At 36.7% G+C, this 24,504-nt stretch overlaps 1 protein-coding gene across 5 annotated transcripts in view; it reads right to left on the bottom strand.

Moving 5' to 3' along the window:
• Nucleotides 1-24,504, bottom strand: part of CNTN5 (contactin 5) — a 709,446-nt gene that overhangs the window by 52,305 nt on the left and 632,637 nt on the right. For all 5 annotated transcript variants that reach the window (XM_071803584.1, XM_071803595.1, XM_065832157.2 and 2 more), the window contains 3 exons: nt 16,491-16,618; nt 15,360-15,535; nt 131-251 (listed from right to left, as the gene is read on the bottom strand). In XM_071803584.1, coding sequence (XP_071659685.1) covers nt 131-251; nt 15,360-15,535; nt 16,491-16,618 — 425 coding nt within the window. The remainder of the gene's footprint in view (nt 1-130; nt 252-15,359; nt 15,536-16,490; nt 16,619-24,504) is intronic.

Genomic DNA, 24,504 nt, shown 5'->3' with positions numbered 1-24,504 from the left:
CAGAAAATTAATCACAAATAAGATAGAGTCTGAAGAATAATGCAAAGTGCTGATGTCCCTGATGCCCACATATTTAAATTCCATGGTACAATAATTTCTGGTGACTGTGTGACACTGCCAGCATACTCACCCCTAACAAGCAGCTCCGTCTCATCTGACACGGTGTCTGCTGCGGTCTGGACCCTGCAGCCGTATCTGCCAGCGTGCGTCAGGAGGATATTCCTGATCATTAGATCTGCAGAGGACGCTTGCTGAAATAGGGATAAAGTGCCAGTAAACTTCAGTAAATCTGTGTTCAAGGTAGTTCATGAAGGTGTTATGCACAGTGTGATATACTTATGATTGCATCTTTTATCTTACAACATTTATGTGCCCTAATATACTCTTTTGAGGATTATCAGAACACTACATTTATGAAATTATTAATGAGGATTAAAGAAGAGGACTTCAGGTTTTTAATAACTTTGACTTTGCTTAGAGCACATGGTGCATATTTGCATGCTCAAAGACAATTATTCTAACCTAACACAAAGAAATTCATTAAGGAGATAAACAGAAATGTTTCATATGCAATCCTTGGTATTAAAAATTCATCTTAGAAATGAAGGGCTAGTTCCTCCTCTTCTTCCCTACAATGCAATGACATTTTGAATACGTCTTGCTACTGTAATGAAATTAAGATAACTTGAAAGATAATATTGATTGTTTTTTATTAACATAGAGAAAATTAATACTAAATATGATTGAGGAAATATGAACAGAATCTCATTTTTTCTGTTGAAATCTGACTGTATAAAAATCTGAATATATAAAAATCTGAAACATAGATTTCTGAATGAGTATACACAGATAACCAGTTCAAATTTTTAGTTTTTAGTACTCTGGCCAACAGAAACTACAATGCCTCAAAATTAGGAGCAAGAAAGAGAAAACTGGAAAGTTGAACAGCCTTTTGGAGGATGAATAACTTTTGTTGAGAATCCCTGTCTTATTTCATAAATTTATAGAATCATAGAAAGGTTTAGCTTAAATATAATCTAGTTCCTTCCTTCCTCCCATATGCAGGGACACCTTCCACTAGACCAGGATGCTCAAACGCCCATCCAATCTGGCCTTGAACACTTTCAGGAATGGGGCATCCACAGCTTCTCTGGGAAACTTGTTCCAGTGCCTCACCACCTTCATAGTGAAGAATTTCTTCCATATATCTAATCTAAATCTACCCTCTTTCAGTTCAAAGCCATTACCCCTTGCCCTATCACTACTTGTAATTATAAACAGTCCCTCTCCAGCTTTCTCATAGGTCCCCTTTAGGTACTGGACAGCTGGTGTAAAGTCTTTGCAGAGCCTTCTCCAGGTTAAATGACTGCTACTCTCTCAGCTTGTCTTCATAGGAGATGTGTTCCAGCCCTCTGACCATCTTTGTGGCCTCCTCTGGATACACTCCAAAAGGTCCATGTCCTTATGCTCGACACAGTACTCCAGATGGGGTCTGTAGCAGGGCAGAATCAACTCTCTCATCCTCTTGGTATTTTGATGCAGCCCAGGAAGTAGTTGGCTTTCTGGGCTGTGAGCATACTTTGTCAGGTCATGTTGATCTTCTCATCAACCAAATTAACCAAGTCCTTCTCCTCAGAGCTGCTCTCAATTCATTCTCTGATTCAAGCAATAATATTTAATTTTATGTGTCCAAAATCATTGTTATATCCAAACTTACTGGAGTCAACAAATGTTGCTCCATCAGATTTAGTGATGCCAAGTCCCTAGATATTGCTGGTTTAATATAGTCACTACTCAGGGAAAGAATAGGTAAGTGTGAACAACATTCACCCTAACCACATGGATTAGAAATTGCAGTTTACTTTCTCAAGACTGTGTCCCAAAAATGCTTGCAAATTTTTGATTCAATAGAAGTACCAGCAAACTTTGCAAGTTACCAGAAATAGCTTTGTTCCTTTCAAAGCATTTTTTTCTTTTAACAGTGGAATGGAAATAATTATACCATATTAACTGAGGATAGGCAAAATGTTCTGCAAATATCTCTAAGTATCCTTACCATGGCTACTTTGTATGATATGTGAACCTAACATGCTAAGGTTTTTCAACATCAATGTAGAGTTTTTATAATATTATGTTATGGCTGCATATAATTATTTTTTTATATAACTAGGTAATATATAACGTAGAATTATTACACTTATAAAATGTATCATATATAATGCCTAAACAATATCATTTTTATATATATAATTGAACAATAACACAACAATGATAATATATAACTATATATAATATATTTTTATATTATATAAACCACTATTATATTATTCCACTATTTGCTATTGCAGTATCTACAGTTTATAAAATACTGTGTATATAAAAATATATTAAAATACATCATGTCTAGTACATTTTATACAATAATATATGACATGATATAATGTAATGCAATAAATGTAATACCATATGCTATGAAAGATATGATGCATTTTAATACTAAATTACATTTAGCATACATTATATATTAGATATTGCATACTAAGAATTGATTACTATAAAGCTAATATAATTAGCTTTATAATCTAATCTAATCTAATCTAATCTAATCTAAATATATTACCCTATATTATATATTATATACAAGTGCTTTTATGCACCTCCTTGGTATTTCACTTTAAAAAAATATGTACTGAGTATAGACATTTCTGTGCTCAGATTTTGTTTCCTTTACCAACCAAGCAAAGACTGACAGTCTTTCCTTGCATGGCAAGGAAATGGTGGTTCTAATTTGGGTCATTTTGATCATGAATGAGTAGAATTGTACCCTGTATTCAGAACAAAGTCTTACTAGGGGTATGCATGTTGATACTTTCCTAGCTGTGCTGGAAACACGTCACTGATGTCACCTAAATTTGTATTTTCCAGTATTTTTGGCACATATTTATTCTGTGCTCAGGTAGTTGCACTCAGATCATTATCCTTCTCAATTATTTGCAAGATATGAGCACCTACTTTATAACCAGTCACCCATATATGCGTGACCTTGTGCTTTTCTTATCTGTTCCAATGTGTTATTTTCATCATCTCCTATACTGATAATATGTCTAGTTTTGTACCACACAATTGTCATTTTCATACTTTAATTTCTTATGCCAAGGTCATTAAAGACAAGATGAAATAAGATTGGTACCAAGATCCGGTTTTCTATAATTCAATTTTTTTCATTCTAGGCAGAAGAATTCCTTTTCAGCACACCTTGGCACAGCTTTTTCAGCCAATCTTTTCTTCATTTGCATTTTTGGAACTGAATTTGTCATAATATTCCATGTAGCACTAAGCCAAAATCTTTATTGCAGCATATTCGCATGAAAAGAAGGAAAAGAGATGGGGGACATCAAGGTTGCCATTGAGACCAGAGTGAATGCGGCCATGATCTATAGTTTAATAACCCTGTAGATCCAAGACTGTGAATACAATAGTAGTGTTTTGCCTTCTGAAGTGGCCTCAATTAATGATGTTGCTGGAGGGAAGATACTCAGACCAGTCAGGCCATAATGCAATTCTTATATTCTTGCTGTGGCATATCAGAAATCACAGCAGTGGAAAAGAATATCTGAGTACTCTGCAACTCTAAATGAAAAAAGAAGAGCACACACTCCTACCAGGAGTCAACTTCAGTACACAAACTTTTTAAGTTGTCTAGCACAACAGCTTTTACTTGCTATTGACACATGGGTTGCTCAAGATGATTAGTGATTCTAGTAAAAAGCTGTAGCTATTAGAAGGATAAGACCAGAATTAGTCCACATTTGTCCTCTCTTGAGGGTAATTTACATTTAATGTGTGTTTGTTGTTAAGTGGGAGGAAAGAATAATGGATAGCAACTGTCTGTTTTTGTCACTCAGGAGCTGTTAAAAATCTTGGCTGTCACTCTAACTTCTAGAGAGTTCATGACTGTGTGAATCCTAATATTCTTATCAGAAAAAGTATATGTATTTCATCTGCACACCTGTGTAACTGGGCAGGCAAGCAGCAATTGAAAGAATGATTGCTGTAAGTGAAGAGCAGTGCAGTGCAATAGATTACCATGAAACACTTTTATTACAGCATAAAAGGATGTGCAGCCAGGATTGCTTAGGATGTGTGAGTGGAAATAAATTAAACTCACTGTGTTTAATATAGATGGATGTATACTTCAACATTAGATTCTTGATCATGGGAAATAATGAGACATTTTAGCTTCCATTTAGATAAGCAGGAGCAATGTTTAAACAGGACCTCTAAAATATCATATTATTTGCTGTTCGGTGGTATTTATAAACTGATATTTATGAATTTTACAGACTCTTCCAAGCCGTGGAAAACAGATTATTTTGTTTATTAGTTTGTCCTGTAATGAGAAGTTCAAGATCACAACAGGGCCTAGGGGTGTTAAACAGATATTCTGGTCTTCCAAATCTTAAGAAAAATCTCTGTACCATGTCATTGAATCTTCTGCTGAGCCATTACAATCCAGTTAAAAAAAACACCTGCTCAGCGGGAAAGCAGCAGAGAATCCGTTATGAAAAACACCTAAGGTATAAAAACTTTGTCTTCTGCTTTTAGTCTCCTCTCAGTGGAAAAAGCAGAATGCTTCAGCAAAAGCAAAGACATTCCCTCTCCTTTGGGTAAGACCAAAACTGGGCGACATGGATGCAAACTGTAGAAAGAACTCTCATCTGGACTAACACAAGTTAGAACAGTCTGATGTGTCAGCAACCATGCTATCCCAATATCATTCAAAGCTGAAATTAGTGGTGTTTAACTTTGTCTACATCTAAATTTTCATTCTACTAAGTGTACATTTTTAAAAACTGTTTTTTATTCCACTTATTTTATAGTGTTTTGTGACAGGGCATATTCTGCAATAAGTGTACTATTTAAAAGTAGCATTTTATTAGAAAAATATATATTCCTTCATGTTCTGAATATCGTATATTACCCAAATCAGCCAAGTATCATAAGTACTTATATTTGTTCAGTATAAACTTCTACTGTGTGGAATGTGTCTTTTACTTTACAAAAGCTAAGACTTGGAAAAAAGAACAAACCAAACCAAATCAAATCAAACCCAACCATAGGTTTAACAGTCAACTTCTGATTATTTTAAGGAAAACTAAATGTAATCTTCAAGGCCAGCATCAGCTATGGGCCTACTGTAACACTGAACACAATCTTGCTATTCATTAAGCAGAGAAAAAATAATAATAATAATACAGTTATCAGTGCCATTTGTCATGACTAATAGTTCTCTCTAGGACAACAAATTATTGTATGATTCACGCTATGTTCCCAAGTATCCCACTCACCAGGTTCTGGGCAGTTCCAGTGCTGAGTTTTGTGTCAATCTACTGTTCTCTGTGCTCCAGTGAGGCATGTTATCTGAGGCCATATTTGTGTCTGCAATGTATCTAATTAGCTGTACCTGTAAAGTGTTGCATGAAGTAATTTTTCACAAGAATTGGTGCCACCTATACATAACATCTGCTTTTGTTGTGGACATCCCCAAACCCCAAAACGCTTCAAGGATGTATACTTTGCTCAATGGGAACTACCTTGGCAGATTTGTCTGTTGCACGCTTGCCTTAATGTGGGGGATTCGCAGAGGGAATTAAAAAAAGCCAGCTTGCACAGATGTTATTGTTGGTGAATTAATACTTCTTTAGACATCACACATCCCCACAGAGAAGAAGTATGTGGATTTTTTCCTTTCCATTTCAGAAATCCTAAGAGGTTGTGAGTTGCTTTGCAGTAAAATAACTTTTACATATGGTCCTTCAAGTGAAGAGAATTACACTTATTCTTCCTGTGAGAGTGAGTCCATTATCTTTAGCCAGTTGCTAGGAAACCTCCCTGTTAATCTGTCCATTCATTTCCTAAGTTTTTATCTCTAAACCACGGTGGTTCATTCAATATTCAACCTTTTCTTTTGAAGGCTTGGCACACGAACAATCTATAATCTGCCTGCACTTAAAATGGAGCTCACAGTTACACAATAGAGGACTTTTTAAACATCTAGTAAATCTCTTGTTTACTTCCGCCTGCCTCTTCCATGGAAGAATTAAATGTTGGTTTGATTATTACATGGTTTATCACATGTGTACAAACTATAGAAATATGTGGAAAATCTATATGAAACACAGGAACCTTAAATCTTTCTCTTGTCATTATATCAATCTTAGCTTTCATTTAATCTGTTTCTGATGCTGCTCATATTCCACATTGATCATCATACTTCCCTTCCACACTCCAGCTGCAGTTCTGTGAATGTAGCTCAAATTTATCTTGAAAGAAGGATAAAAAGGCAAGGAAGTTCAAAATATTAGGTAGTCAATATAAATTATTTGGCAACTTGCAGCTCTCAGCTTCTGTGCTGCCAAGTCCTGGGGTCTTAAAAAGGCTGTCTATTTTTGTATCCAGGATTCAGGCTGGGAACTCAACCTAGACAACCTGCAGTGAAAATTGTCTCTCTACTTGGGAAGAATATGTCTAAAAAGAGTACTGAGACTGTTATAAATGATCATGATCCAAGAAAAGCTTAAATCAATGGGAAAAAAGAGTGATCAAACACTGACTGCCATTGCAGGCAATTTTTTATTATGAAAGCCTAAGGGGTGTTTGAGTCATTTGTTTACTATGGCTACATGGGTTTAACAAGGCTACCTTGCTTTCACTTAAATATCTTGTCATTAAGAGGTGAAGATGCAGTCCTACAAAGTAGTTTCTATACAGAAGAGAATGCTTGAGGGGTACAAAAGTCTTGAAAAGTACCTAACCATTTTGGAAGTTCATATTCTGTATAATCTGAGAACAGTGAAACAATGGTATACAATTAAATAAGACTGAGATTTGATCTTAAACAAGAATGACCTGGTCGTCAATGCTATCTTATTCAACTTAAATTATTATTTAAAATATGTGCTTGTTTTTACAAAGAACACAAAAGTTAGGTGAATTCCTGACTCATACACTATTTGATTTAGCAAAATAACCTCTATTAATGAAATTTAGTCAAATTAAATTGAAAAATCAATTTACAGTTGAATCTTGATTGTTTGACATATTTGATTAGCAATGGAGTTTCTTTCTGATGAATTTATCTGAAACAAACTAATGACCTTACAGAATAAACTTGTAGCAATGTTCTCTTTGTACCACAAACAGTAAGTGAAAAAAAGCGATATAATGAAGTTTCATTAAATTATGCTGACAATCTATATGTGCATTATGATGGATTGCTGGCTTCAGGCCAACGTCTGTTCATAATACATTTAGGACAATTTAAGTGCCATTTCATGCAAATTCTCAGGTTTGAACACATCAAACACTTGCCTGTTTACTGCTTATGATGTTTACAAATTGCAAATATTTAATCTGTTAAGAAGCAGCATATTTCTTTGTTGATATAGTGATAAGAGAAATTTGTATTCTGAGTTGTGTCTTTTAATCATATAAACACATTTGGAACAAAGAAGATGGAATTATTGTCATTGGTTTTGTTGTGATAAATGGTATGTGGCGGTACAATAATGGAGGTATAGTAGTATCCAGGTTGAAGCAGGTTGACTGAGGGATGTCTGATAATACAAAGGGTGGATTTTCCTCATCTATAAGAAGTAAAAACAAATGGTTTTCAAGATTTTCGAATTTGTGGATCCATATGAATTATGCAGGGGAGGTGTGGAGCATTCCAGTTGCAGTATGTCTTGGCAGTTTGCATAAAGAAGGGAAGAATAATGAAAACAGTTGTTTTAGATGAGCACTGGTGGTTATGATCAGATGCCAGAGAGTGTTGGGGTGTTGGGATTGGATAGGGAGGACCTAAAGTGCAGCTTGAATTGCTACAAATGGGTCTGATTCATTTTATTGAGGGAAGGCAAAGGAAGAGATGAAGTTAAATGACTATCAGATGTCAGGTAATATGTCATGTACTGGGGCAGTTTTGTGAAATCTAGGTATAAAGAAAAACATAGAGAAACTATAGAAAATGGGAAGGAATGAGAAAAAAAGATGGGTTATGCAATGGCAAGCTTCAGGATGGAAAGGCCCACTACACTCATGTTGCTAAATTAATGTTCTGTATCTGAGTTGTTATTATTAGGAGAAAAAGTGAAGAAAATACCAAATAATAACCTGTATTACTGTTTAAAGATGCAGAAAGCAGGAGAAAGACAGCATGGAGCTACACACTTGAGTGGAAGGATGGTGATAGTGATGGATAAAGATGACAGAAATGACAACAAAACCCATCTGGGACAAGTGTGCCCTTTTGAGAAGACATCAAAATGGGAAGTATGAAGAGCAGACACGTGATTGGGATTTCATTAGTGTGCTGCACGAAGAATGTTGTGACTGCCTTACACGAACAGAGATTTATTAGCAGGGTCCATGAATGACGGTCCATAGATGACGGCATATATTAACTCTAGCAAAGAAAGCTATCTAGGTGAGGAACAAAAAAGGTAATGAGGAGGGAAAGAAAGAGAAAAGGAAAATGGAAAACTCTTCCTGATGGTTAGCCAGAAAGAGTATTCTCACTTCGAGTCTCTCTCCAGTGCAGTAAGTGGCAACGAACAAGATTCTGATTGTTATTTTTTTCCTATTTTTTCCCTGGTGTTGTAACGTTTTCTTTGGAGCCTTCTGTGGCAGATGTGCTTGACCCCACCCAGCGAAACCAGCAGCAGTTTGGTCCAGGCTCCAGAGGAGGTAAAAGCTGGAGCTGCAGCCCAGCCAAGAACTTTTGGGAAACCCACAAGGAAGCAGAACAGCAACTGAACAATAATGTCGTGGGTGCAGGGAGCCTCGTGCAGACCTTTCCCACTGTATGCCATTTGACTATGAGTCAACCACTTTATTCTATGAATACTGCAGCCTAGATGAGCCTACTTTGACCTCTCTCTGCTAAATAAGTGAGCTGTATGGTGATAGTTTTACTAATCACAGGTCAGCGAATGAACCCAATTTAAGTTTCATACCAATCATTTAGCTTAAGTAAGTGCATACTAAACATAGTGAACCATCTATACTCTCTGATTCGTGTTGGTTAGTAAACTGGATTTGCTGAAATATTAAGCTGTAAAGTTCTGCTCATGTTTACCAAAAGCAACTACAAACCATACTGAACATTTGCAAGATAAGGCCTGTTTTACACTTTGCTGAGAAGAAAAGGACTTATTCAGGCAAAACAGCACCTGCAAGGCTATAGACTATAAACAATATCTACAGCTAAACAAAACAAAGGCCCATATGAGATCAGTGGAAAAGATCCAATGAGAAGCAAGCAGACCCCAAACTGAAATATTGCTATTGGACTGAATCATGGTATGAATGATCTGTAAAGATATAAAAGTCTATGGTTTTCTATATTTACGTTGAAAATCTGTGCAGGTACCCAGCTTGAGACACCTCTCCTGCTGCTCTACTCCATTAATTTTTTTAAAAATTTTCTTTCTGAGAATTTTGTTTCCTGAAAGTTTGCACCACAAACAGTTATCAGGCCTTGCCTGAAAGTTTGCTTACAGAGTTCTAAAATACAAACTCCTGGTGAATAGGTGTCAGGCTCCTGGAGAGAAGGTAAGCAGTGTTCAGCTTGGCGTATTTCCTCCATGCAGTAAATAATAGAGTGAACCTGTCACTGAACTCTTCAAGTCATGCTTTTCTTTGAGAAATCTAAACATGGTTCTGCAGTAAGCAGAATCCTAAATCACTCCATCAGGACACCTACTCAAACTTCCTATATGTTAATGTTGATTGGAATATGCAAATTAAGAGCAGTTGTTGCACAGTGATAGATTGTTAAGCTTCTGAGCACGCATATTGTTTGATAATATTTATTAAGTATTTACACAAAATTATCTGCTTCACTTCACACCGTGTTTTTGTTTACAAAACAAGAGACAAAGAAAGGGGGCAGATAGAAGGACTGAGTTTCAGGCCAGTGGGAGCTTGTTTCCATGAGACCCTACCAGAACAACATGATTGGGGTTTGCAGGTGCAAGGCCTGAAGAACCAAACCAGGAGATCAGGAGTGCACAAACTGCAAGGGAGAAGCACTGCCAGGGCAACTCTGGAAAATGCTGTCACAACAGCTCGGGAGAAAGACCACAGACCTGCAAGTGCAAAATAGGCAGCAGAGCCTCAAACAAAGTCCAGAGCATTAAGAAAACTGATATTGATCAGGTGTCCAAATAATGCCCTGTGATAACTCAGAATAACACTGTGCCAAGCAGCTAAATGATCCAGCAGCTACAAGCAAACAGGGGAAAGAAAGGACTGTCATGAAATATCTTTTGTTTACCCCAAGATGTTTCTCTTTATAATGCTGCTTGTAAAGAAGGGAAGGTAACCAATATCTTAATAGAATAAACCAGTGTAATTATCTGACTGTATTTCATGACTTTTTTATTACAATCATTTTTCATAGTAATTGGTATTCAGGAATGTTAATAGACTCATATTTTCCAAAATCCTCAGTTTTATACCTTCTCCAAAGTAAAATTAAATAGAAGAGATATTATTTATCATCTCTCTCCCTTACTCTTTATTCATAGCCAAAGCCACAAGCACTTGGGCACACCAAGTTATGTACTTGTTTGATTCCAGGAAATGTTCGCAGTGTCCTGTTCTAATGCAGCATGCAAGTATGTCTATAAATTCAATCAGTTCCCTGGGACTATTTATATCTTGCAAGCAACACATGGTAAAGTGCATTATTAGACCACAGGCTTCATTGTGTTCAGATTTGGGTTTGCAGTTACAACACATAAACCACACATTTTCCAGTTTTTTGTACCAGAAATCCTCATTCCATTTTGTATCAGTTTGCAAGAAATCTGTATTACCAAAAGACAAGATATATATTTTATTTTGAAACTGCTCCTGATGACTTGAGTATTTAACTGCTATAGCGTGACAAATGGGCAAAACCAGTTAATGAGCATAAGGCTGAAATATCTGGAGATTTCAGTTGACAGTAATGGCTGTGTTCAGCCTCTTTCATCAGCAGGAAAATATTGCGACAAACAGTGAAACAAATTGATAGCAATGAGGTTGATACAGCAGCATTAACCTGAACAGAAATTCTCTCTACATAGAGCACATATCTTCTCCAAGACTTTCGACAACTATTGCAGTTTTGCTCACTGTGGGGAGGAGGGAGGATATTAAATAAAATCCCTATTTAATTGGCCTTGTTTGGTTTTATGTCCAATAAAGAGGAAAGGCATTATTATTAACAACCTGCTGTTTTAATTGATTCCATGTAGTGCAGAACTTAGTGCTGCCTATTTAGGAAATCTTTAGGGAATTTTAATCTAAAATATTGTTAAAGTACTACAACAAATGAGGCACTTGAAAATTTAAGGGAAGGTAGCAAGTTATGCTCTCCCACAGGTTCTAGGTTATCAGATTGAAGTCTCCAGTGCTAGACAGTAGTTAATGTATTGTCTAGTCTGTATCTGCTGGTCTTTTCTAAGTGAAACAGTAGATTTCAATTCACTTCCATGTGAACAAATGAACACTGTAAAATATAACACGGCAAGTTGTGCTTATTGCTTCCCATGGTGGCAGTTTCAATTAAGATCAAAGACCATGAAGATATTGAGACTAAATCACTTTCCTGATTTTGAAAGGTACTCATGCAGGTCAAGGTGAGGGACATTTAGAGCAATCCTGCTGCTTACCACACTGTGGATAACCACAATAAATCATTTTGCTTGGCTGCCATAAAAACAGTATCAGCTTTCAAACACAGAGTTGGAATGACGGTAGCTGTATGAACATCTACTCGCAAAATCAGAAATCTTTAGCTTGGGAAGGGATACCTCTAGGACAAAATTAAGGTCAGTGGATATCTTTGAAAATAAAATTCTGAGCAGAATTTTGAACAAGACTTCAGGATTTGGCACAAAGGACAGAAAATCCAAGTTACCCTAATAAAAGCTAGCATGTCTATATTTACTGTGCTCAAGTGCTCACTAGTGTTGTGAGAAGAAAATCTTGGTAATTCAGACTTCTGTTCAAAATTGTTTCTACTAATTACACAGACTACACCTCATGGACCCTAAAATGTTATTGTCTGTTTAGGTAGACAAAGTAAGACTTTACTAATGACAAAGGATTCTGAGTACATGTAACCTCTTGCATTATCGTTCTGCTACCAAGTGTACTGTGTACACCATTTGGGATGTTTTCCTTACCTAGAGTGCAGTCTGCAGCTGTCACCCCAGTGGAGTTCAATCTCTTTTCCTTAATATTCCCTTTGTGCACAGCTTTGTTCAACTTGACATGCTTACCACACTTATACTTTCTCTAGGCAAGTCCTTGAAGCACCTAAATTGCTATAGGTGCTAAATCCTTCATAGTTCAGTAAATAACTTCAAACACATCTTCAATTTGTATAAAAATTAGTTCTTAGTATGAAAGATGTTAACACTTTTTTGTTTGTTTGTTTTTGTTAGAAAAGATGCAGATATAATTTAAAAACAAGCAGAACATTATGTATTATTAAGGCAATATTTTCCTTTTCCTTTTAATTGTAATTGCTAGGGAACATGCAATTTTAGCAAGTGGAAATCTATCTACAGCTCAAATAAGTGTTACTTTGGTGATAGCTATTATAACACTACATTAAACATCAGAATGTTCATCACACTAAGCACCTGGGTCTGCCACAGTGAAAGGATGAGCAACGCAACCAGTGATGAGAGGTTGACAATGCTTTTGTTATTAATGAAATACATCCAAATAATGTTCAGTTTTCCAGGCTTTCAAACAAATAAACAAAACCAAAACAAATCTGATTTTTTTTTTTTTTTTAAATCTGATGAAGTATCAGTGTGGGCAAAACAAAATTGATGTACAATTCTATAACTTTATGCACACAAAGGATATTTTTCTTAAATATACTTCATTAAAAAGCATTTTGTTCAGGATCAATTAATGCAATTTAAAAAATAATTAATTCAGAAATGTAAAATAAGGGCTATAGATTGAATTCTATCAGATTTTAAGTTTTCGAGTTCCTTTTTTTTCTGCATTCTTAAACCTGTATCTTTATCACACTGTGTATCACTCCCTTGAAATTGGATAAATTAAAGGAGATTACATGGTAGGAAAAACAGAAGAGTTTTAATTTATCTTGCTTTCCTCTCATATCTGGTCATGCTTTAGATTTTAACAAAGTAAAGAAAAACATTTTCATGCTTATGATTAATTTCAGATGCTTATGTGATTAACAGAAATGATATTGAGATATAATTGAAAACATTCCACAAATGAGTAGTTATGTGAATTACAGAGTTTTTGTATCAAAACATACACACACAAAAAACCCTGCTGTATTGCCACAATCACTATTTTTGAATTTTTCTTGTAAAATCTTGTAAAAGCAAACGAAGCTAGCCCAGTCTAAAAATATCAGGGTCTGATGCTTTATTAGGGTATTTCTCTGGAGTTGCATAGTATTTCACTATTTCAACACTGGTTTAGCAATTGACAAGATCTAATTCTGTAATATTTTGCAAAATATGCAGTGTCTTCTTTTTAACTTGATTTCATTTTCTGATCAACTGAAGTCTGCTACTTGTAAAAAAATATATGTTTTAGAACTTGTGTGCCTCTGAAAAGGAAGATGTCAAATTTTCACTTGATAACTACCTTTTTCTTTTGTCCACTTAGTCATTTAGACACTGAACATTGACTCCATTACAAGTGACTAATATTATTTTTGCAGCAACCTTAGTAACACAGTGAGAAGGAAGTAATAAACTCATACTAAAATATCTGGCTAAATCTACTAGGTTTTGGTAAAATTTTAGTCATGTTAGGACAATAAAAGGAGTCAGTAATTTCAGTGTGTTTTGCATGAATATTTGTCTGAAAATAGTTCCAGCATGTCATCTACTAGGTTTTCACTTTGAATGACCCTTACATCTATAAATCTGAAATGAAATTAATGAAGAATTCTTGTTGAAAGATCTACAAAATCCTGTTTTCATTAAAGAAAATAAAAAGGAATTACATTACATGAGCTTTACTTTGATAGGAGAAATTACTTTGGAAATTTCCTAATCTGAAGATTTTTCCCAGTGATTAAAAATTCCCTTCAGCACAGATGTTGAAACACACTGAAGGAACAATGTAACACATTCGAGATTTTGTATTTTTGGAAATGACTCAAAGTTAAATTGTAGTCATAGGACGTTATCTTGATTCAAAGAATGTTTTAACTTTGAAGTTAAAAACCAAAAACAAACAAAAAACCCCTATGGTTTTCTTTCTAATGCTGGATTTTAAGTATTGGACTACCTCAGATGAAGGTAAGTATGCTAAGAATCTTCAGCCTAAGTTCTACCTCACTAACGTTTTTCAATTAAAAAGCTTATTGAAGTAAAACCATTTAAATAACAACAAAACAAAACAAAAAAACACACCACAAGGTGAATACAGTGTGACTTCCATAAAGGCAAGCAGAACCATAAATTGATTGTAGCTGACAAGATTTTTAACGCAAAGTTAACTTTGCTACATTATACTCAAATTAGATACATTAACTTTTAAAATTTGCTGACCTTTGTGGCCTTCAGTCTTCATTCTTAACATAGCATGGACATTTGATTTACATTTAATTACTGGGAAGATTGAGTTAAATGAGTGTAGACTATATTTTCAAACTTGTTCATACTAAGAGATTTCTTTCTACTTAGAAAAGTCAAACCATTTTACATAGGACAGGTTTGAATTACTTTGTCATATTGTTTGATCATATTATATCGTTTTTGAATCAAGGGGTAATATTTGAAATTCATATACATATTTTTTTTCATATGATTCTTATTGATTTAAGTAATGGTTGCACTGCTAGAACCTACCTCATGCAAGGGAGTTGGAAAATAAAGTATACTCCTTGCTACACAGATATTAAAATATATGCTAGGCAAGTAAAAGTATGGAGAGGAGATGGCGTTCCAATAGCCATGTTATCTATGAGAAAGACACCAATGCTTATAGCAGCATCCTTTCTATATTAAAATCAGCAGAAGAATGTAAGGAGAATTTTATTCAAACTGCTTTCTCTTCCCTCATAAAGATAATCAGATGCCTCACTAATAATAGGATGTATCAGTTTACATTTAATATCTTCTTGATTAAAACTACTTGAAATAGCATGAAATGCATACAGTTTGCACCTTTCCTAGATAACATTTTTTTGCAACAATTATCTTTCCCTTTGGTCAGAATTTGGTGAATGGGAGACAAGTAAAAGCATGCAAATTTTTGTCAGTTCACAGCACACAGATGACAAATGCATGGTCACTTACTGCCTTGATGCTTTCAAAGTGTCCACCTTCTTTTTCAAAGTCAATTGGCTGCCCATTGAGTGTCCAATAGAAAGTGACATCTAGTGTGCTGTCATGAAGGGCTTTGCAACTGAGGACAATGCTTTCTCCAACCATTAACTCTATCTTCTTAGGTGTCAGCTCTATTCTTGTAGGTTCTTGAAATACAGAAGGATTAGGAACATTTAGGTGGAAGTCTAGATATAGTCCAAGGCCAAAATAGTATGACTGAGTTTTGCTTAGTCTACTCAGACTTAAATTTACTGTTTGTTTCAAATACATAGTGTAAAATATTGAAATATATCCATAATGCACACTGAGAGATGACAGTGGTGAACAGAAAGTACAGCCAGTTTCATTAAATTAATAAGGCAGGATCCTAAAGAACAGTCCATAGGAGTTCTCGGATGGATTAATTAATGAATTTTATTAGGCCCAGAAAAACTTTTTTTTTTTTTTTCTTAAGGCTGCAGTACCTGGAATCTCATGATTGCATGAAAATTTCAGTTTAATCACTTAAAATCAAAAAGGATATTTCCAGGCCTAGTAAATATAGGAAAAAGCTTGAAAAATGTAATAAAAAAACTTGAACCCCTAAAAACAAAACCCATGATCATTGGAGAATTCAGCTGTAAAATGACAAAAATGGGGTTTAGAAATTAATTGCAACTCAGTGACTTGATTATTATTACTGTTCTAAGAAAGTATCTTTCCTTAGATTTTATATTGATACAATTTCTACTTTAATCCTAAACTTTGTTCCCATGCAGAAAGAAGTAGGGGTAAACAAATTCCCAAAGCTAAAATATGTTAAAAGAGGTATTAATTCTTTTACTTGTGGAATTATTATAATTTAGGTAATTTATATATACACACATGTGTATATATATATATACTGATTCTTCTGACATTCACCTATAGTATAACAGCTGAAGTATTTAATCTGATGCAGAGATACAATGTTTGGCCACATGGAGGTTAGCCCCCCTTATCTTGTTGGAGTTGTTTTTTTATTCTGCCTGCACAATTCTGTTATATTGTTGGCTGGGGATTCTAAGCAATAATGAACATTAATAAAAAGAAATCATCATTATCATCAAAGCATTTTCATACCTTTAACAGATACTGTTGCAATGATTTCTGCAGATCCAAATACATTTACACCTTGGCATAAGTACCGTCCTTCATCGGACTTGGAAGCATTCAGGATTCGCAGGCTCCCATGTGGAAGAATAGTTATCCTAAAAAGGGTAAATAGATAAATATACAATTATATCTTCCTTTCTAGCAGCCAAATTCCATTATAATAACTTTCAGAGCTAATAAATAGGATTAAGGACTCCTGCTTCTGTAGCAAGGGATGATGAAGATAATAATTGAATTTTCTTCTGTTTCAAAAAGGTTGTAATAAACCTATTTTACTCCTTCCTTTTCTTTAATTCAAAAAGTTTCAGGAAGGCATTAGTAGATTAGAATCCTTTGACACTTATCAGTGTTGAATTTTAATGAACCTTTTGTAAAAAGTAAAAAAGGTCAGTATTTATAATTTCTATTTAAAGTTTCACTGCTTTATTATTGTCAAATCACATCTCAATATCAAGCACAGGCTATTACATTTATAAAAAAATGACCTTATGAATCAAATTTGAGAAGAATGTGAAGTAAAATGTAAAAGAGGACTAGAAAAATATAAAATTAATTGTATCTGGTCAAAATATGATTTATGGCATCACTACACAGTGTAGCATAGGGACTTAAATAATCTGCTTTTTTGTAGCTCAGCTTATATTTTTTTCCTTGAGTTTTATATGATTGCAGCTCCACTATGTCTCTAGGTAAGTAACCCAACTGAAGCATATTTGTAAGAGATGTTCAACTATTCACATCTGGGAGTTTCAAATTTTGGCTTTGCTTACACAGTATTAATCATAAAATCCATGAAGATGCACAGAGGTGAAAATTAACACTTTTTTTTCTGTTCTAAAATGACAAAGCTCCTGAATTTATTATATATTATTGCTGCAGCTCTGGCAGAGCAGTAAATAATCATTGCCTCTTTCCTGACAGAGAAGTACAAACCTAAATGGAACATGGTAACTCTTACGTGGCATTTAAGCCAAATCCTGCTTGTAGATGTTGTACATCCTTTCCCAAGTTGGGCAGTTGTTATGTCTCTCTCAAATGACATGGGAGATGTAGGTTGGAAGCTGTCTGGCAGATAATCTGCTGAAAACAGATAATCCTCAGCAAGTGCTTTCAGGTATCCCATAGAAGTGGAGAAGGAGATGAAGGAGTGTTTCCTTCTGTATTTTCAAACTAAAGTAAGACCTCTCTGTGTAGGAGAGTCTAAGTAGGTGGGTGGCTCTCCTCCAGCAATGGTTGAATTTTTAGATATACCTATCCAGAGAGTGCTTCTCATCTGTTAATGTACTATAGTAACTACCACTTCTTCTGCTGGGAGACTCCTATTGAAGTTATGATCAGAAATCATGGAGGCAACAATGTTGTGGTTTAGTCTGGAGAAGTATTTAACCAGGAGTAAGTTGCTTTGAACATCCCAGCTAGCAGGTCTGGGTTGGGCTCTTCAGCCAAAAAAGTGAAGGAATTCCCTTTCTAGGTTGAACTTGTTAAAATCCAAAGCTGAGTTACTTTTGATTTAAACTTGGAGTGATTTACCAAAGGCTTAATATTAAATAATGTGTCCAAACTAAATCACTAGTATGAGACAGCATCTTTTTCCTGGAAAAATAATAATATCCTCTATTCTCTGACTCTGTTTGTGAAAAATAGTGTTTTATTGTCTGAGGTTTATAAACACTGAGGTGTAGAAAAGAGAACTTCATTCCAGTGAAGAATGTACTTCTATTCACTTCAGGTGTGAAACCACTCACTGCTCTCAGCAGTGAGACAGAAGAAAACAGCAGTTTCAAAAGGGAAAGGGACAGAGGAAGGCCATGTCAGCTCTCAAATTCCCTAGCGCATTCTGATGATGTGTCTCCCATCTTGCTCTAAACAAATACTTATTAGTATCTGATTTACATTATTTGTCTGAAGGTAATTTTATTGAAAACATAATTATATTGAACAAATAGCTCTGTATCAGAGTTTTGAGGTTTTAGTGGTTATTGTCCAAAAAATAAGAAGGACTGAAATTTCATCATAATTTGTCACATCTTTGAAGAAACCATCTGCTTTAGGCACTGACAGGGATGTAAGCTTCCTTTCTTTCCTTTTGGTGTAAGTTTTATTTTCCTATCAAGATGCTCTGTGATCAATGCTCTGAGAACATTGTGTCATTAGTATGACAATAGCCTTTGCAGAACAATAATAGTTTTCATCAATATGCTGTCAACATCAGACAACTGAAAGGATACTCCTACAGTGTTTACAAATTATAAAAGCTTATACACAGCGTAAGTCCTGATATAAAACTCTTTTTCATTCTGAGCTTGGAGGAAAAGAAAGTTAGATGCATATGGAAGACTATCTAATGAATCTCATACATATTATCAGCTACATTTCTATTTAGCTAAAAGCTCTTGTCATCCATGAGGAAAAGAGTAATCGTTCAATCAAAGGAATTACAAACACATTTGCTGGTGAATTATTTGGCTGAGAAATTAATACTTTCCTTTAAATGCCTAGCATTCATCTGTTCTCTTTCTTTTGTATGTGTGTGTGTTAGGGAAAAATGCCAGAGGCTGGTTATGATGGAAACTGAAATGCTTTATTTATTCACATAACACTTGCTGCACACAGCAGGAACATAGACTTCTCCTCCTTCCCTGCCAATATCTCTCAGACATGGAGAGACCACCTGCATAATATGTCTACATATTTTAATAAGAAAATAGTCTAGCAAAAGGTTTTTTAGCTTTATAAATAAAGTGGAAGAAAAGAGAGAAGAAAAGCAGTTGTGGTAGAGTTAAGGACAATTCAGAGAAACTGAGGGAAAGATGATGATAGACGAATAGTGTGGCGGTTGCAAATTCGACGAATCCAGACGCCGGCATAAGCTCTTTGATCGAACGGGCGGGCCGGGCGAGAGTAAGGAGTCTAATTCAATGTGAATTTACCATCCGTACTCTTTAATGAACTCTTAAACAACACTGAATATCAATGTCCCCGAGACCACGTTTTTCCAAGCCTTATATACTCTATACCAAAAGGCCATGCGGCAAGTGCAGGCTACAATTGGTTACACTCACAGTCACTCATCCCCCCCCCCACTATGGTGATTGGCTGCAGGGCACTGTTCACAGACTGTTCATGCGCAGCGGCAACGCCCCTCCTGCAGCCCGGGTTGAGGGCAGAACGGCTCCTGTTTACTTTCCTTTTGTCTCTGGTGTCTCAGGGAAATCCTTCCGTGTAGCACAGCCGCATCAAGCCCTGGCTTGTTCACAGCACACAGCCAGTAACTCTCCACAATTCCTCCTTTTTTTTTTTCTTTTTGGACAAGCCAGGATTGATTAGCTGTGTGTTCTAATCCTTCTTTGATATGTGATAAAAAACAACTTATACATAACATATAAATAACAACAACAATCAACGTAAACAGTGCACTTTGCAATAAACCTGAGGTATTCCATTGCCATTTAAATATCGCAATGGATTGATTAAACAAATTCCAAGAACTTTGGTTTAAAGATACTCAACTTATAACAAACGATGTTCTGGGTGTTGATAAACTTACTCAAGAGGTAGTGGTGTTTAAAGATCTACTTATATAACTATAGTACGCATACATGTCACAGCTAAATCAATGCAAAGGTTACACCTCACTCTGTGACCTCCGAGGGTTCTGCTGCAGGGAGTTGACTTGGTTGAGTTTGTTTCAACTCCGGCTTTACTGCTCGGCTTGGAACCCACAATGGACCTTGATCTGTGGAGAGACACATATACCCTCTACCATTAAAAATAACAGGTACTGGTCCCTTCCACAATCCAGTGGTGGGATCACGATATCTCACCATGAATTCCGGTAAAGTGTTTTTCCTTCCTAGTCTGATCTGATAATGATGAATGATCACAGGAGGCTCCTCATGATCTCCAGTTAGACATAAATAATTCAAGGTAAACAACACCTTTGCTAAACGCTGTTGACAATCTGACTCTTCCTGCTTCTGTTTGCTCAAATACCCTTTAATCATTTGATGTGCTCTCTCGATGATTCCTTGGCCTGTTGGGGAATGAGGTATACCTGTAACGTGTTTCACTCCCCATTTCATTAGAAAAGTTCTAACTTTCTGGCTAACATAGGCAGGGCCATTGTCTGTCTTAATCTTTTCTGGGACACCCATTACAGCAAAACAAGCTGTAAGATGTTTACATACATGTAGTGCTTTTTCCCCTGGTAAAGCAGTAGCCCATATCATTTTTGAAAAAGTATCAATTGTGACATGCACATATTTAAGTCTTCCAAATTCTGGCACATGTGTCACATCCATTTGCCATACTTCTAAGGCTTTTAAACCTCGAGGATTGACACCGATTCCTATACCTAACATCTGGCTTCCACACTGAGGACATGCCTGTACAATACTTCTTGCTTCATTTAAAGTTAAATCGAATTGTCTTTGGAGACCTCTGGCATTCTGATGAAAGCTCTCATGACTTTGTCTCGCTTGTTGGAATTTATCTGTTGGAGGCATGTGCTGTACTGAACTTACTAAACTATCTGCGATTTGATTTCCTTCACCTAGACCAAGATTCCATTGATGACTGCGGATGTGAATCACACAACAGGGTTCTTTTCTTTGATTTAAAACAGCTCTCAATTGTACAAACAATTTTCCTAATCGAGGATTATTCGATTGTCTTAACAGGGCATTTTCCATTCTGGGTATTACACCTGCTACATACAAAGAATCTGTGACAACATTTAAAGCAGATTTCAGCCAATTATTTAAGGCCCATATTACTGCTGTGAGCTCTAAAGTCTGCAATGAATCCTCTTTTGAACCTTCAATTAAATGCTGTTTCCATTGACTATTCTCTTGCCAGACACATGCTGCCTGGTGTCTTCGTTTTCCTGCATCTGTATATACTGTAAGGCCTTCAACAGGTTTTGCTTTTACTTTGCTTCTCTCTAACCACTGATTTGTTCTAAGGAATTGCCATAGTTTACCTTTTGGTTGTCGTGAATGTACCTTGCCTATAAATCCTAATAATGCATTCTGTATAGGCATCGAATGTCTCAGCCACCATTCTAAATCGGCTCCATTTATCGGAATACTGATGTCATCTGGTTCCTGACCGCTAATTTCTAATATTCGAGATCTTCCTTTTCGAATCAATTCTCCAATTGCTTCTGGTCTCGTTTGAATACTGAATTTTGGTTGGACACTGAGAAAAATCCACTCTAATAATCGCAAATCATTTTCTGTTTTCAATCTGACAGTGGCACAAAAGGAAGAATCTGTAGCAAGATCTATGGGGAATTCCCCGTTTTTGTTTTGCCACTGGCAGATGACTGCACACGGATGTTCTAGATTGCTAATAAGGAGGGAAATTGGTCGATCAGAAAGTCTTCGGCTAGACCAATTTGTCTGTACTTTTTGTATAATATCAGAAAGACATTTGAGATGCACGGACTCTAAGCTTATTTTCTTAGCTGGATCACCTCCTTTTAGAAGTGAAGTAAGAGGTGCTATATCATTGTTAGTAATGCCTACGCAATTTCTAATCCATTGTATGTCCCCTAACAATTTTTGGACATCATTTAATGTTTGTAAATCAGTATGTAATTCAATTTTTTGTGGACGAATCTGTGCATCACAAATGGACCAACCAAGGTATTTCCAAGGTGCAGACTTTTGAACTTTCTCTGGAGCTATAACCAACCCCTTTTCTTTGAGTTTGATTGTAATTTGGACTATGGAACTTTCTGTGAACTCAGCTTGTTGACAGAACAGAATATCATCCATATAATGATAAATAATTGTTTGTTTCCATGATGCACGAATAGGTTGAAGTGCCCATGCAACATACATTTGGCACAGTGTAGGAGAATTTTTCATACCTTGCGGTAGCACTACCCACTCATACCTTTTAGCTGGTTCCGCTTTGTTTACTGAAGGCAGTGTAAATGCAAAACGCTGTGTATCTTGCTCATGTAAAGGAATGGTAAAGAAACAATCCTTTAAATCTATAATTAGAATATGCCAATTTTCTGGTAACATTACAGGTGATGGTAATCCAGGCTGTAAAGCACCCATGGCTTGCATTTGATCATTTACCTTTCGCAAGTCATGTAATAATCGCCACTTTCCACTCTTTTTTGGTATTACAAAAATTGGGGTATTCCATGGACTAGTAGAAGGCTTGATATGGCCTGCAATTAATTGCTCTTCTACTAATTCACGTGCCTTTTGCAGTCGCTCTTCTGTTAATGGCCACTGGTCAACCCAAACTGGGCTATCTGTTAGCCAGGTCAATGGAGGGTTGGGCAACTGCTTTCCAGTGACCACTAAGGAAAAGGTGAAGTAGTTAACACGGCACCAAGTTGCCCCAAGACGTCACGGCCAATAAGCGCCTCAAGGCTGCTTGGCAATTCCATTACATACACCCTAAGGGTAACACATTGACCTTCAGGGAAACTAATCGAAATGGGATCAACACTTATATTTGGAGTAGTTTGACCCCCTACTCCAGCTACGGTGGAAGAGATTGATTTTTGAAGTTTCCAATTTCGTGGCCATTTGAATTGACTAATGATAGAGACATCAGCTCCAGTATCAAGCATTGCATTTACCTCTACAACAACAGTAGAATCAGACTGAAATAGTTGCACACGTAACATGGGACGCTGAGTCATTGATGAGGTGAAGCAAACTGCAGGACCTGTCGATCCAAATCCTTTATCACGCCTTTCTGTTGAGGATGCTGGAGGAACTCCTGGAAGCATTGGTAGGCAGTTTTCCAGTGCTACTACCTGAGCTATTCTACTCCCAGAAGGAATAAAAATTGGTGGATGCAGAGTGTAGGCCAGGATTTGAACAGTTCCTGTGAAATCTGCATCAATTATACCTGGTATTACTATAAGACCTTTGATACTAGCAGAAGAACGGCCAATCAATAGGCCTCCAATGAGACTATCTTGTCGAAATAAAGGTCCTTTAGCATTCGTTGGTATTCTATGAATTGCAGTATTGGTCAATGTTATATCTACTGCTGTCTCCACATCAACTCCGAGGCTTCCTGCGGTGCTTGGCTTGTTGAGGTGAAAGAAGCCTGGTTCATGGTTGGTCGCTGATTGTGATACAGGTTCGGAGATGTTCTTTGTGTCTGGTAGCTGCTGAACGTATACCATAGTTCATGATTGTTTGTTTTGCTTGCTGCAAAATTTTCCAATCGTGTGGTTCCCATACCGCTGTCTGAGTGTTCATATTTTGAATTACCGGTAGGGCTAATTTTGCTGGAGACCAATCACCTTCTAGAATGGCATCTTTGATGACCCCTGACCATCTGCTACGTCGGGGCTGTGGCTGGTCAGTAGAATCTATAGGCACCTTTGATTGCATTGTTTGTGAAGGGCAAGCTGGTTTTTGAAACTCAATTTGTTCCTTATTTTTCTCTACATTTGACACTCTTAAGTTAAGTTGTTCAAGCTTGTTGGTAATGACTTGCAGTAACTGCTCTACTGCTTGGGGTGAGCCCAATGATGTAGGAGGAGGCTCACAAAAAACTTCCGCGGGTGCTTGCGGAGGCAAAGTTTGAGGCGGCCCCGTCCCTCGCGGCGGCGGCGGCCCGGCCCCCACGCTTTTCTCGGAGGCAGGGGGGGCGTCCGGCTCGGGGCAGGGCAGAGGCGGAGCGGTAGGAGGAGGGCGGCACTCAGGGCCTCCCACATCCGGACAGTCGACTAGTTGCACTTCCGCCTTCTTGGCGCATTGCCCCAGAGACTCGGAGGGGGAAACTTCCGGTTCTTTGTTTACAAACCGCGCAGTTTCTAATCCGCGTTGCAGATCGGATTGTGAAAGTATTGGCTGAGCCGGGACCCCGCGACCACCCCGAACGGCAGGCAGACCCCACAGAGTAGCCCACAGGCCCCTCTTTTCTTTTGGACAAGTTTTATCAGTCCAGGTTTGTTCTGGGACAAGCGCCTCCGCGGCTCTTAGGGCGGCACGTT

The sequence above is a fragment of the Patagioenas fasciata genome, chromosome 1 (genome assembly GCF_037038585.1).
Source record: "Patagioenas fasciata isolate bPatFas1 chromosome 1, bPatFas1.hap1, whole genome shotgun sequence".
NCBI lineage: Eukaryota > Metazoa > Chordata > Aves > Columbiformes > Columbidae > Patagioenas > Patagioenas fasciata.
This window is presented reverse-complemented; position numbering and strand designations above follow the sequence as displayed.